Below are 16,908 nucleotides of genomic sequence, written 5' to 3'. Positions count from 1 at the left end.
CCTTTTATCAAGCTCCCACGCAATTGTCAATAACCAATAAGAAATTTTAAAATTAATCAATAGAATATATTAAAAAAAAATTAAAATTAAAAAATATTTATATCTTTACAAAAACAAAAACAAAAAGTTATTTCAACTGTGCATATATAAAACATGAACAATTCTCTTTTTGGTTTCTTCCACTATTTCGCATATTCTACGTTTAGTTGCTTTCCATTCGTTTGCACCGAAGCGTTATTGTTCTCTAACAAAAAACAATTTCTCTCTTTCTGCACAACACTTAGATTTGGGTGGACCATTCTTTCCAGGCGGCCCGGAATTATGGCATCATCCGTTAGCATATTCGGCAGCCGCCGCTGAATTACCCGGTGCAGCTGCATTACAGCATGCCACACTAGTGCATCCAGCTCTACATCCGCAGGTGCCGGTACGCTCTTACCTCTGACTAAATACAGATAAAGTTATCGAACAGCCTATGCATCAAGTGAGTATAACAGCTAACACTACACCGTATTGATATATCAGCCGATACAACTTTCAACGATTTATCATAAGTAATCGCATTTTTTTCCATCTACTCACAAATTTACACTCACTCAGACTCAAATGACCGCTATGACGCAACATCATCAACAAGCAACAACATTACATCCAACAGCTATGCATATGTCCGCTGCTGCAGCTGCTGCTGCCGCTGCTGCTGCTGGTTTACCGCCGGGCACAGCCGCCACTGGCCCACCGGGACCGCCACCAGCCGGTCATACAGCACATCATCATTTTTTATCCAGCCCCGCTTTGGCGAGTCCAGTTGGTTCCTCGAATAATCCAGCACACCCATCAAATCCACCATTAGCTGCGAACGCGCCCTGCTCGACATTGTTTGTGGCCAATTTGGGGCAATTCGTGTCCGAGCATGAACTCAAAGAGGTCTTTTCCAGGTGAGTGACAGAGAGTTTTCCACTTCAATAATAATTTTTGTAACAACTTGAGTTTCGTGCCAAATATTTGAGCGTCTTTTGATTTCATCCTTTCCTATTGAAAGTATGTCTTCACCTGCACATTCAATTCAATTTGGTTAATAACAAATTAAATTTACATGAATTATCACAATACATAAAATCGCACATTGATAAATTATATTTGCAACATAACTGTAAAAAGTGTTCTACTAACAGTAAGCATTACTTATTTCATAAGACTAAAGTACCATACATATACTGTTAAATAAAATCACAAGCACCAATCGAATATCTAAAATTCACCATTCTACCACGTACACCAGTGATAGTATATGTGAGAAGAAAGTATAGACTCTTCATGCTAAGCTAAGACTTCTCGCAGTCTGGATTAAAACACAAATTCGGAATTCAATGAACTCAGAACATTAGTAAATGATTTTGTATACTTTCTTTTGACATGTACTATGTATGTACTGATAATTTATTTATATAAGTATGTGTATTGCTGATTTGGTTCTAAAATATAATAATTTTGAGTTCGTTGGAATAGTTTCTTGAACACCACCTGAAAATATTTGGCATTTAAACAGAGCTTTGCTTACCTCATAGCGTAGACTGTGTCCCTTTTAATGCTCAGCTTATCCTTCAGTGATAAGATAGAGATGAGATATCGCTCTGAAACTTTGCACACGTTCTTTCCTGGGCAAGAAGCTACGCAGTTGTTGGAACCACTGATATCGGACCACTATATCATATAGCTGTCATACAAACTGAAGTATCAAAATAAAGTGATCGTAGGGAAATCTTGTATATTTGCCAAAATATATTCGCGAAATTTGTCATAAACTCTTGTCCAAGACAATGATGCACTCTCTGAAGAAATCTTTCAGATGAGATGATTATTTTATATAGCTGCCATACAAACGTACTGATCAAAATTAAGTTCTTGTATGGAAAACTTTTTCATTTAATGAGATATCATCGCGAAATTTGTCATACATTACTGCCTAAAGCAATGCTACAATATTGGAAGAAATATTTTAGGTCGGATCATTATATTATATAGCTGCCATACAAACCGACGGGTCAAAATTAAGGTTTTGTAAGAAAAGCTTTTTTACTTAAAGAGATATCACCACGAAATTTGGGATTAATTAATCCTTAAGGCAACGTTACAATGTCTGAAAAATTTTCACCGAACGGATCACTATATTATACTGCCGGCAGACAAACTGAGCGATCACAGTCCATTTGTTACATGAAAACTTCTTTATTTGAGAAGGGTACTATAGCTTCGTTTTGTTATGCACTTCAGCCTACTTTCACGGAAATTAATAAAAAATCAAAAGCTATACACATACTCTCATTATAATTATAATGCATATACGCAAACATAATAACCACAATCACATACCTTTTGAGACTTTATTCCTTTCATACACAGAACTCTCTTCATTCGTATAAAAATTAAATATATATAATACATGATATATATCTGTAAAATAAATTAAACTATTACAGCAGTACTACTATTTACTTACATGCATATACTACCAAGCATACATATATATATATTTATTGTATTTACAAATATGTATAATTTGTTACTTAAATATTGAACAATTGCACACACACAGTATGCCTGGCTTTTGTCGCCTCCGAATGCACACAAAAGGTTCGCACAATCTCACTTCTACTTCTACTACTACTACTACTACTTCCACCATCACCAATGCCACCAACACAAGCACCACTTCTACCAATTCTAATGCAACAGCCATAGCTAATTATCACGGAGCTGGCAACAACAACAGTAACAGCAGCAGCAATGCCAACCATCCCGTTGCGTTTATTGAGTTCAAAGATACCGTTAGCGCTGCAACAGCAATGCAGCAATTGCAGGGTAAATATTTACTATCCTCCGACCGCGGTTCGATACGCATAGAATTTGCTAAAACCAAAATGATCAATGACACTTCCACCGGCGGTGGCAGTGCCAAGCACAACAACAACAGCCACAACAATATCAACAACAACAACAACAGCAATGAAGCATTGGCTATGCAGAAGGTGGCCAATGTCATGAACGCCACACAATTGCTCTCGGCGAACAATTTGACGGCCCTCAGCCCCGCCGGCACGGCTATGACGGTTATCAGCAATCAGCCGCCACAGCCACAGCTGATCATCTTGAATGGATATGCACAGCAGCAACAACAGCAGCAGCAGCAACAACAGGCAATACAACAACAAGTGCAGCAGCAACAACAACAACAACACCAAGCACTATTACAAACGGCCGGCGTTGTGCAACAGCAGGCCATCTTGCCGGCCCAGCATTTTATCACCGCAAATGGTGGCAATGCAACGGCTGTTGCCTATCCAGCAGCTGGCGGCGGTTTGCAGGCCATGTCAGCAGTGGGTCCATCGTTGGCCACCATTTTTACTAGCACCAACAGCACGAACAATTTGAACAACACCACCAGCACTACTAATCTAAATAATAATAATAACGGCATTAATATCAATAATAACAATAACAATAACATTTACAGTAATAACAATAATATTGTGCACAATCGTTCTACCGCACTACCACCGCCTACTGTTGTTGTAAACTCACTACAGCACCAACTTCATCCAACTCAGCACCAAAATCATCTCTTTAGAGACGTACGTATTGGTTATCGAGGGTCACTTCGATGACTTTCACTACATAATTATCTTTAGTTTTTAGTGTTTCGCATTAGTTTTTCTTTGAATGCTTGCCTATTACAATAATTTTTAATTATTTAGCGATATTTATCAAGGCTTACTCACTTTATTAGCATTTCGAGTTATGCAAAGTATTTTCTTCTGCATTATTGTTAGAAATATTCCACACATGTATATTCATATTTTTATATATGCCAAATTATTTTTGCGTAAAAATTAAAAAAATACTTAATCCACAATTTTACAAGGAATAATTTCTACTTTTATTACTTTTGGTATTTAATATAAAGTTTTGCTATATAATAAAGAAATATTAACAGCTTTACTCATAACTTAACTGTATTGGATTTCACAACCGCATAAACAGTTAGCCGAATTGCTTCCAGATACGCCTTATAACATTTAAGAACTTATACATCATTATCTAGCCCGTTTTTTGGGCTTAAGAGCTCTTCTAAGCAGCTGAGGGTCCATCTTTGGAAAACAAAAATACTCTGAGAGATTATAATTAGATTCAACCCTAGAAAACCTTTCAATTATTTTAGATGGAGAAAAGTACGGAAGCGTCCATTAAGACTTACCCTAGCCTTCTTCGCTGCGTTTTCAACTTATGAGCTGTCAAGCAGCGCGATGAAAGTTATATGTGAACGGGATAATACTGCATAAACTATTTTGTCTAGCTTATCCATTTGCTTCTTCGTTTTTCCAACTATTCAAAGCATCAAGTCCCGCTCTCCTCGGTCCTAAAACATTATTCCTCTTCTATTGTTTTCTTTAGTAAGCACGTTTTTTAGAGAACTGAAAATTCCATAACAATTCGAGCGAATTCTTCAACTGATAAAATTTTCAGAAAGATATTCGGTGAGAGGACCAATATTTTGCAACAATGCTTTCAACTGAATATCTAATGTAATTTAGATTGTTATATTGCACGTGGCATTAAAAAAAGTATATGCTGTAAATGACGAGGCACTGAAGCACTATTTCATCGAAATGCTCAACCAGTTGATAGGTCTCTAAGGTTTTAATATAGAAGAAATAGGCCAGTTAGACGGTCAGGTGGTTATATTTATATTGGGTAGTCGAAAAAGTCTTTTCGTATTTCTAATCGAATTTCAACTTAATTTTTTTTTACTTATACTAATAAATAAATAAACAAATACGTACAATTTTGGCCGACCACTTTTTGCCATTTTTTCTCTAGAGACATTATTCCATCAGTGTAAATCGAAATTTCGAAATTTCCAGTATAGCAGCGAGCGAACACGAACTGATATAGCATCGTCTCCATAAACTTCACAATTTTCATTGGTGGTTTGCTTGGCATTCTTACCTTTTTTATACAAAAATTTCAAAATATAACGATTTTCTTCGTTATTTTCACGCATTTTTGAACAGCTGTAACTTTTTTCCAACTTCCCCGAATTTTTTTTTTTTTTTTTTTTTTTGGTTTAATAAAGCTTAAGATCTCAGCTTTCCAACACTGTATGGTATGACCCAATGTGATTGCTAGCACTGGAGATATACAACTGCAACGACATCTAAATACGAAAAGACTTTTTCAAATAACCTATATTATCCATGGATATTGTCTTTCACAATATTCCTCACTGTGTTCAACACATTAAACGGATTTTGGAAACCTTTATGAAATCCAAAAATGCCTGGCTTCGTACTTTGTATTTTACTTGATTCTCGTGCGTAATTTAGTCGCCTTATTTCAACGAAGCATTCTTTGCTGTTACCCAAAATATCGACGATGTCTTTATGCTTTCTGGGCTTCATTATTCGATTGCAACCAGAAACGTAATACACTGCGAAAAAAATATCTCTGAAAAGGACACAGATGATGCTATTATTGAGTTAATTGTCGCAGGCGTTTTTTGTACCAAAAAGTACTTACATAGTAGGTCTAATGTGAAATCGGAATTAAAAAAGCAAAACAAAAAATTATATTTTTGAAAAATGTTCCATGTACACGTTTTTCCATTCCTTTTCAAAAAGCAAATTTCTAAAACAAAAACATTCCCTTATTCAACCATATTTCTTCCAACGCTTGACTTTGCAACTACACCTAAAGTCCTCGGTAACGCAAGTAATTGGAATGCTAATGTGCCGCACACCTACCACCTCACTAATTTGCCTCTGCAACGTCTGCTGATTTAAATTCGCTACGCAGAGGTAGAGCGAACCAAACGCTACGCTCATAACCATCGGCACTAAGTCGAAACGTAAATGCGAGCAATTCCTTTATGGCGTTAAATAAATACACACAGATAAAATAAAATAAAAATAACGACGCTGCAACGCCTGAAAGTATGCACTTAATACAAATAACACCGAGCAACTAGTATATGTGTGCACTAAAGAAACGCCGCTAATGGCCAACAGCGTTAACCTGTAGTGTGCACACGCATTTACAAGCATTTTACCACTTTACCGCTATTTTATGTTTGATACGTTTTTAAAATACCAAAGTAGGTACCATATAAATTTGTTTTTCAATTTGCACAAAAAGTTTATAAAAAATGCAGCAAGTTTGTGCGCCCCATACCTTTTGCCGCACGCGCGTTTGTTTGCATTTACACCGATAGATTCTTAGCTGACTTAGCAGCGCCTCGTCGCCTGCGCTATATTGCCACACACCCATACATACATGCACACATATGTATGTATGTGCAGACATATATTCATGGCGGCAGTTAACCCTTCTGGGTTCGGCCACAGCGGCGCTCAATTGTTATGATTGTGGTTTCACCACAAACCAACAGTTCACAAACACACATACACATGCCACACATACCATAGATTTAACGCTGAGGCGTGTGGAAAATGTATAGTGTTTAAGTTAGTGTGTATGCAGCTTGCCGCTTGTGAAAAAAGTAAAAAGTGCAAAGTGTAGAAAACCGCTAGACAGTAAAATTTCCAGCATTACTCGTGCAAATAGACGTATGTACATACATATTTCGCTACCATATTGGCATGGCGGCAGCGCCCTCGTCCCTTGGGTGTCGCAATCAATTTGCGCAAAAGGTGAAACTTTGGCCAAGCGCGGGGTGAGACCGGAGTGCTTACTCAGCGATAGCGCGAATTACGATAAACAAGTTTAATAGTTTAAGTGGCATACATGCAAAAAGCTGCATAAAGTTATATGCGCATACCCTGTAGGAAATTTTGTTGAATTTCGGTTTGACGGTTGAGGTAACGAAAACCCAAATAATGTTACATGGTTGTTAGAAAATGTTGACTAATTATGCAAACTAAGTTTTCTAATCGAAAATCATTACAGCAAAGCCGGTGTCAAAAATTGACGTTTGGCGTGGCACCGCCCACTTTTATGTGAAATCACATATCTCGAGATACGCTCAACCGATTGCAACCAAATTTGCTGCGGGACATTATTCTCAAATTCTACAGCCACGCCTTCTTCCCATATAACACCGTTCTAAGTTCCCTCGATTCGTTCGTTCGTTCACTTTCCAGTACAACAATCAGGAAGATATTAAGGAGCTGACATCCTGACTTTAAATTAAAACTGAGTATTGTTGTCTACATTTACTATACAATGACCTACGATCTTTTTGATTGGTTGTAAATTGTCAATATGGCATAAAAAACTACCATTTTTAGCCTCAAAAACGAATTTTTCTTAATTTTTGATAGGAATTACCTTCAACTTCAATAACCTTTTTGAATTTTTTTCCCTCTGCAACTCATTCGGTAGAAATCATGTCAGCAGTTGGGACCCTTTGTTTTTTGCACCTCCGAAGACAGCACACAACTCCGTTATTTTTCAACATTTTTGTTAAAAAAAATCTTAAAATCTAGCTGAAAATATACCTTTTTATGTGCAATGAACTTCGAAACATTCGGTCGAGTACTTTCTTTTAAAAAAATTCAAGAAAATCGTATAATTTTTCATGCGTTACTCTGGTGTAGTCCCTTAATATAACGGGATAAAACTTTGCACCAATAATTCATTTAGTATATGGAACCTTATGACCAAAATTGTTCAAATACAACTAAAACTGTCCAAGCCCCTAGGTACCGAATATTTGGATCCCAGTACTTACAGTTGACTTTTGATTGAAAATATTGGTCAATGTGTGAGATATATAAATTAAATTCAGAAAGAATACGGTCCTGATAGTAGTCTGTGTGTCAAAAATGGGTCGAATCGGATCAATACTTCCCTTGGCCCCCATATACTTAACAAAAGGATGTTCGAACTTCGGGGTGACTTTATACCGCACATTGCGGTCAATATGTGAGATCCTGTTTTTCTTATATCGGTGCATATTTGTGCTTTGAATGAATAAATTCGGGTGAAAACTCGCCCTAGACCAAATATAACTAACAAGCCGTATGTACCTAAAGGTACTCTCATGGCGGCTTTAATCCCTGAAAGTTGCAAGAATATGGAATGTTCGGTTGTACCCAAACTTAGCTCTTACTTGTTATTAATATTTTCCTACTGGGTAACAGGCACTCATTAGCACATAACCACCTGCGTTGTTGTTCTGCTTGTCTACGTTTTTCACATATTGCACTGATGGCTCACTTTGTGAACTTTACACCACCCATATAATGTTGGAAATAGCACTTACTATTAGCTTTTCACTAAAAATACACTAATAATACAAAGTGCTGCCCATTTCGTGAAAATGTATTTTAACGCTCACTTCATAGTCGGTAGAGAGTAAAAATATGTACTCTGAAATATTGAAAAAAAAAATCTAAAATAGCATAAATGAACGAAATAGGTCAACGTCGTTATTGGCACAAGCTTAATAAATTACAACCATGAATAAGAAGATTTTTAGAAATATTACAGAATTTATATAATTCTTAAGATATTTTGTAACAGAAAATCTAAAAAGAAAACTCGCCGACTCACTTTCGAAAATATAGAGCTTTCTAATTGACTTTCATAAAGCTTTTTTCAAGAGTTGATTCAATAATTATAATAAGCGCTTTCAAAACGCTTTTAAAAACTTGTTGAAAATTAGAAAAATAAGATTTAATGCTAATGAGCACTAAATGTTATAAAGAAATTTTTATAATATAATAATATAGTATGGTGTGGAATAAAAGTTAATCTATCCCAACTACCTACAAAGATAAAAAGCTTGCCTGTAAGAGTAATCGGTACTTGTTAGGCATGAACTTTAGATAGCATTTCTGCTTTAATAAAGATTCTTATAAAGTCCATCGGCTGTTATGAACTAGCTTTGAATATGTTCGCGTTCCCTTGCTTGTTCGTCTCAGAAACTTTTTTACAGATACTTGTAATACTTCTTTATTAAGTGATTTAGTATTCAAGACGCATACATACATATATCGATATTCATAAAAAGAACCAAATCTTCTTTTTAATAAGTTTAATAAATTTTCACTAAAATTATATTTTTTATAAGACAATATTTATATATAAAGCTTGCATGTGGTATAAAATATGGCGCAAAGCATATAAATATTAGCAAAAACTCACCATAAAAGCACATATTGCGAAAAAAGCTTTGTTATTATTATTTTTTTTAGTTCCTATATCTACTTATATTGGCATAAATATATATATATATATCTACGTATTTATAATAATATATTAATAATTCAAAAATTCAACTCCACATATAACTGTACATAGTTCCAGCTTAGCGCTTCAAAAGCTCTACTAACACACACAGTCTAACTACAAAATTGCTTATAAATAATAGAAAATATTCCACTAGCATTTGGTTTTAAATCGACACCATTTCATTTTACAGAGGAGCGGGTATGGAATCAAGGCATGATTTATTGAATAAAAAGGCCGAACGCGACTTGCAACATCATCAATTTTTAATGACAACACCGACTTGACCCGTTACAACAGCAGCGGCAGCACATCAGCATCAACAGCAGCAGCAGCAGCAACAACAACAACAACAACTGCAGCAGCAGCAGCAACAAACGCAACAACATCAGCATTATACAACGCACTACCAACAGCAGCAACAACAACAGCAACAAACAAACGCAGCGACTCTTTCAACGCATCTTAATCACCACCACCACCACCAACAACACCAGCAGCAGCAGCAACAACAACATTACGCAGCAGCTGCCGCCGCCACATTAGCCGCCACCCATCACATACCAACAACACTGATTTCGGGTGCCACGCCAGGAGCGGCAGCGGCAGCTGGCATCTACTCCTACGTTTTGCCGGCAACAACACATATCGCGGCATAGTACGACAACATCATCGATGGCAACTACAGTTACTAGTGTAAATGCCGATAAATGCAACAACAACAATAACAACAAGCGTAAAATACGTTCACCAAGCTTGCCTGTGGGAGTAAAAGAAACAGCAACAACAGTAACACTAGCAACAAATACAACCAATTGCATGAAAATCAGTGACAGTTTGAGTTTATACAGCATGCAACAGGGGCTAAAGCGAGAGTGTAAGTGTAACAAGCGTACGAAGCGCAGCAGGCAACAGACTTGTCATGCCACGCGCGTGGAGGAAAACAGCATATTTAGAAAATATCTAAGAAAAGCATACCAAATATAAGTAATTATACATAAATGAGATATGATAGTAAATAGTAAAATACTTACAAACACATACATATGTACTAAACTGCTATGTGTGTGTGCATAGTGTAGTACAATTTGGAAACATATGACAGTTAAAAAAATTAAAGCAATTTCAAAGAAATATCTGTATGAAAACACTAAGTAAAAGTCATTTGCAATTTTTTAAAATTTAAATATTTTCTGTAATTTTTATGAACTTTTTAATAATTTTTTTTAAATATAATATTTTTTTAATTGCAAAACTGTTAATTTTTTTTAATTATTTTTTTTTTTTTATTATTTAATATATACTATATATGCGTTTTTTTTTTAATTATTAAAAATACTTTTTAAATTATTTTTTTTTTTAATTTTTTGTAATTTTTGTAATTTATTAAATTTTTTTTTATTTTTGCCAAGTTTACTACAAAAAAATTTTTTTATTTTTTTCAATACTTGCACCTCTAATAATATTCAAATTTTTAAAATATTAATTTTTAATTTTCAAATCCAAAAATTTATTTTCTCAAAAGGAATTGATAATATTAGACATCAATTGCTTATTTTGTCTCTTCTTAAAAAGAATATATGCAATTTTTTGAGATATTTTTAAATTTAAATGCATTTTATTGCTAACAATAACCAAAAATAATTGTATAATTAAAATACGAAAATTGACTTTAATCATAAAGATATAGAAATATGTACTAAAAACTTATTGTCATAAAAGAAAATTAAATTAAAAGTACATAAATAATAAAGAACTATTTATAGCTTAACCGAATGTGCCCTTTACATAGCTCTCTTTCTAGAATTATATATAAAAAAAACATAATTATTAAAAATTATTACAAAAGTAAAAAATAACAAATTGCAAAAACAAAACAAATTGGAGAATCCCAAATATCATAAATTTTTAAATGCATTGAGCTATAAAATTATAACCTTTATTATTGCCATAAAAACACGATGGAATAATTATTGGAAAAAAATACAGAAACTGCTGAGTAGTGCGCATAATTGCAGTAAAGCATGTAGAAATTTTGATAAAAAGCAAACTAGAGTTAGAGTTACAAATAAACAATAGGCAAAAAAATAATAAGAAAAACAATAACAAAAAGTAGGCTACATGAGACATAAATAAATACAAAAAAATGACATTTAACAATGAAAAAATGAAAAACAAATGAAACTACCAACAAATCATAAGGTTTCCGAATTGCTTAAGTAAAACTAAAAAAAAAACACAAAATTATTGATTTTCTAAACAAAAATATACATAACAAAGCCTGTTTAAATCAAGCAACAGAGTAGCGTACGAGCCGAATATTAAGTGCTTACGAACAACACTTAAAGCGGCCGAAAATAGGTATGACTGCTGACAGTTTGCTAATTGACTAAATTAAGGCGCTGTCTGAACGCCATTAAGGCTTGAGAGTAGACTGCGCTGAAATTAGTCGCAGTTCAGCAGATAGTAAGCGTGATGCTGGCAGCTGAATGATAAAAAAGTAACGAAATGACCCAATAGAAACAAAAAACAACACAATATATGCGGATATCGAACAATGAGCTAACATACTAACTAAACGGAAAACGAAACTTGTATACTACTTATACTTTACAAAACAAACGCTTTTCTACCACTTTAGCCGTTATTCATAACCAAAACTTTTATGCAACCTGGCTGCAGACTACAGAACAAAGCAAACATAGCGATTTTCTTCTAGGACTATAAAACAACTACTTACATACACATATACTTATTAAAAACTAACTTCCGCCCAATTTATAAAAAATAAACAAAAACAACAACAGCAACTAGATACAGCTACCACTAACTGACAGGTGAAAATCGCAGCTGACAGCTAGCAATGAAAGCGAAGGCGACATACACAAACATACAAATATATGTACATTGGATAAAGTAATCGTGACTGAAAACTGAAACCAAAACCTAAATTTATGACAGCAGTTAAAGCAAACATAAATGCAAAAGCATGCATAAATACGCAAGTATACAGTTAAATAAAAAAAATAACGGGAATTACAAATGGCGTAAATTTTAATTTAAAAAAATATATATATCATGACATATCATCTTGCGTAGTGTAAAAGTTTATACTGATGTAAGTAAAAATAAAAATAATAATAAATAATTAAATGAAGCGTAAAGCAAATAGGTAGAGAGAGCCGTAGATGAAATCTAGGCAAGCATGTGAAATAGAGTGAATTAGAGAACAATATGCAACAAAAAAGAAAGGTCAATTGACTCGTAGCAACATGAGTTGTGGCACGCAATGGTCGAAGAAACTGGGAAATAGAAAGGTTTATTAGAAAATTATTTAAAAACATTTAAAAATTACAAAGAAATACTTTAAAATTATTTAAAAATATTTTGAAATTTTTTTAATTTCTTAATAGTTTTATATAATTAAAAAAAATATATACATATATTTAAAAATATTTCGAAATTTTTTTATTTTCTTAATAGCTTTAAATAATTTAAAAAAAATTTATTTAAAAATATTTTGAAATTTTTTTCATTTCTTAGTAGTTTTATATAATTTTACAAAAATTTATTTAAAAGTATTTTGAAATTTTTTAATTTCCTAATAGCTTTATATAATTTTTAATAATTTTTTTTTTCATATCAATAATATTTTTTTTAATAATGTTTTTAATAATTTTGAAATATTTTTTAATTTTTTGTTTAATAATTTTTTAGTATTTTTAAAACATTACTTACAAAATTATTTAAAATTTATAAAAAATATTATTTTAAAATAATTAATTATTATTTAAATGTTTTTATAATAATAATAATTATTGAAATTTTTTTTTAAATAATAAATTAAGGTTTATATTAAGTATTTCTAAATTATTAATAATTATTAAAATATTGTTATTAATAATTAATAATATTTTAAAAATATTTAATATAAAAAAAATATTTTACTATATATTAATTACAATATTTCAATAACTATTCTTTTAAATATTATTATTTAAATTTTGTTATAAAATCTTAAATATTTTTAAAATATTAATAATTATTAAAATATCGTTTTAGTAATACCAAAAAAATGTTTAAAGATGTTTCAAAGTTATTTAAAAATTGTTTTACAAAATTATTTTAAAAATTAAGAAAAAAAATATTAAAACTTATTTAAAAACTTTGATCAAATTTATAAAATGTTAACATATTAAACTCAAACGCAAGCTAAAACAACTTTTTTCAAAATATAATTGTATTTTGTATGTAGCAAAATTAAAAATTTCAAAATTTTTTAACATAATTTTTCTTCAACCGCAAACCTAACTTACTCGCCGCATCTCTCCCAAAACTACGCCATTGTGAACACGACCTTATTTGCCAGCGCAAATCTATATCAAATCAAGCGTTGATGCATTGCATATATAATTACATACATCATATACATACATATATATATTGCTAATCGAATGCAAATAATGCTGCTGATGATAATGCTGATTATTTGTAATGTTGTTTTAGACGATGTTGATATAAAAATGTACCGCATATATAAGCATACATATATACGCATTCATAATATATGAAAGGCATATATAAACAAGTGTAATATGTATATTTGTGCATACTAATTTTCAAAACATTCTTAAGTTACAAACTAAAAAACAACAAAAAAAAAGTATTTTTAAAGTAGAATTTTTATGTGTTTTTCATTACCAAAGTTGTCCTTACTAAAACAAACAAAAAGCGTTAAACAAAAATTAAATATATATTATATCTATATATATTATATAACATTTATTGCAATTTTTTGTATTAATTAATTGATCTATTATATAATTTACTGTTTCTTAGTTTAGTACTAGACATACCAAAGCAAATTCAAATGGTTAAAATTATATCAAAACTTATATACTAACATACATATATATATATATATATGTACATATACATATATAGTGTTATCTTGCAAACATACCTACCTAAATATGAGCATACAAACTTATACAAAAATATCAGCATAAATTACCGTAAACGCTATACATTTAAACAAAAAAGTGTAGAGAACTCGCACTAAGCGAAATTATGGTTTTAGCTTTACCGTTAGCGGTATTTAATTCAGTTTGAACTGGCAATAAAACTTCAAAGAAATTATGCAAAAAAATATTACAACAAAATGCAAGTTGCATATACGCAAATAAATCAAGCTACTCATACATACACACATATATACATGCAAGTAAATAGTTTGTATACATATTAGTCGGCATATGCATATTCCGTCCAATAATATTTTGTTAATATGTATTTCAAAAGCTTAATTATAGTTTAACTTAGTTTATTTGTTTTTGTTGTACGGCTAGAAATTTTGGTGATTTGCAGCGTTTCGATATGAAGCAACCAAACGGCCACTTGTGCTGCATACACACCTAAGTATGTAACGGTGAATTGATAACGGTTATTCATAATTAATAAATAAAAGTAATAGTTGTAATAACAGATACTACTAACTAATTAGCTATGAGACAAAGTCTTTTTCCACGACCGCTCGCGTCGCCGAAGAAGTCAACTGACTACTAAATGCATATCATACATTGCGCCTTTTTTCCAAACTCTAAAAGTAATTATTATTATGAAAAAAAACACAAAACAAAACATACATACAAGTACGAGTGTTTGTAAACATATTTAAAAACTAGTTAAGCGTGAAATTTTTCGAGAGTAAGCCGTTATTATTTTCGAAATTTTAGCAATAGCGTGTATGCAGAAATTTATATGATAGCGTGAAACCCATACTAAAATGTCATAATTCAATTGTTATTCATAAATGTACACTTTTAAATGTTGCATATGTAAGTGTGTCATTTTAACTAAAATCAATGACAAATTGAGACAAGTATTTTACGCATAAAAATTATAAAATCGGTAAGTGTTTAGTATATATCAAAGTAGTAATTTAGTGGTAATTATAAAATAACAGTTAAATAATAACTGTTAATGACAGCGTAACTGTTAAGCAGACACAAGATGGCATAAATATATTCACCGTTAAATATAATAGTGGCATGCGGCACAGTGCTCGTTTCGGTGGCAAGCAATACAGAAAAGAACACGCGTATTTGTGGCAACATTTTGAAGTAAACATGTTTTTATGTTATTTTATTATTTTTTTGAATTTCATACTATTTTATTTAATTTAAATTCAGTAGCAGAATTGTTTAATTTTTTTTAATTAAAAATTTTTTTTTTTTGAATTTAATACTATTTTATTTAATTTAAATTCAGTAGCAGAATTGTTTAATTTTTTTAATTAAAAAAATTAAAAAAAGAAATAAAATAAACCAAATTAAATTTAAAAAATTACAATTAAATTAAATTTTTTTTGATTTAAATAAAATTAGAAAAATTTAAAATTAATAAATTAAATTTAAAAATTACAATGTAATTTTTTAAATTAATTAACATTTAAGTTAATTAAATTACGATTTAATTTTTAAATTTTTAATTTCAAATTGTAATTTAATTATTTTAAATGTTTATTAAACTAATTTTTTAAAATTAAATCGTAATTTAATTAATTTAAATGTTTATTAAATTAATCAATTAAATGTTTATTAAATTAATTTTTTAACTTTAAATGTTTATAAAATTAATTAACATTTAAATTAATTAAATTACGATTTAATATTTAAATTTTTAATTTCAAATTGTAATTTATTTAATTAAAATGTTTATTAATTTAAAAAATTTAATTTAATTTTAATTTTAATTATTTAATTTTGTTTAATTAATTAAATTGTAATTTTTATTTAATATATTTATTATATTTTTTATGCTTCTTCATTTTAATTTAATTTTATTATATTTTCCTTTTTTCTATCGTACTTTATTTTATTTAAATTTGATTAAATTGTTTTAATTTTTCATTTTATTTTATTGCAACTAAAATATGCGCATATTGCTTTACTTTATGTTATTTGATTTTATTTTACTTTACTTTATTTAATTCATTTTATTTTATTTTATTTTATCTAATTAATTTTAATTAATATTTTATTTTATTTGTTTTTTATTTCATAGTATTACGCTTTTAATTAAATTCTATTTTTTATTGTTTTGTTTATTCAATATAATTTAAAATTTTATTCTATTGTACTTTATTATTGTATTTTTTTCTTTAAACTCAAACATTTTATATTTTTTTTTAATTTTATTGATTTTCTTTAATTTTATTATAATACAGCTATCTTGTTCTAGGTTATTTAATTCTTTATACTTTGTTTAGTTTAAAATATTTTTTTTAGTTTAATTTTTTTTATTGATTTTTTTTCTTTCACAAATCGTACAATCTTTTTCTTTTTAATTTATGTACTTGATTTTACTATTTTTATACTCTTGCAACATCTTGCTACAGAGTATAATAGTTTTTCGAATTAAATTTTTATTTTAAAGTTTTTTTATTTATATTATATTAAATTTTTCTTAAAATTATTTGTTGAAATATTTATTATATATTAACACATCTATAAGCTGAGCTGTTTCCCGCTTCAAAAATACATAAATCACCAAATTTTTCGAAGCGCCTGTTTTATTTTTTTTTATTTTTAATACTTTTAATATTTATATAAATAAAATCAAAGTAAAGTAAAGAAGCTAATATAAATTTTAATTGAA

The 16,908-nt window shown here is 30.3% G+C and overlaps 1 protein-coding gene across 1 annotated transcript in view; it reads left to right on the top strand.

Annotated features, from left to right (window-relative positions):
- Positions 1 to 9,637, top strand: part of LOC126751014 (probable serine/threonine-protein kinase DDB_G0267686) — a 166,702-nt gene extending 157,065 nt beyond the window's left edge. The window contains 4 exon segments of the mRNA XM_050460903.1: positions 285 to 484; positions 601 to 938; positions 2,597 to 3,632; positions 9,443 to 9,637. Of these exon segments, the coding sequence (XP_050316860.1) occupies positions 285 to 484; positions 601 to 938; positions 2,597 to 3,632; positions 9,443 to 9,469 (1,601 nt within the window). The 3' untranslated portion in view covers positions 9,470 to 9,637.
- The last annotated feature ends 7,271 nt before the right edge of the window (positions 9,638 to 16,908 follow it).

The sequence above is a fragment of the Bactrocera neohumeralis genome, chromosome 2 (genome assembly GCF_024586455.1).
Source record: "Bactrocera neohumeralis isolate Rockhampton chromosome 2, APGP_CSIRO_Bneo_wtdbg2-racon-allhic-juicebox.fasta_v2, whole genome shotgun sequence".
NCBI lineage: Eukaryota > Metazoa > Arthropoda > Insecta > Diptera > Tephritidae > Bactrocera > Bactrocera neohumeralis.
The sequence above is the reverse complement of the archived record's forward strand: the minus strand, read 5'-3'. Positions and strand labels throughout refer to the sequence as shown.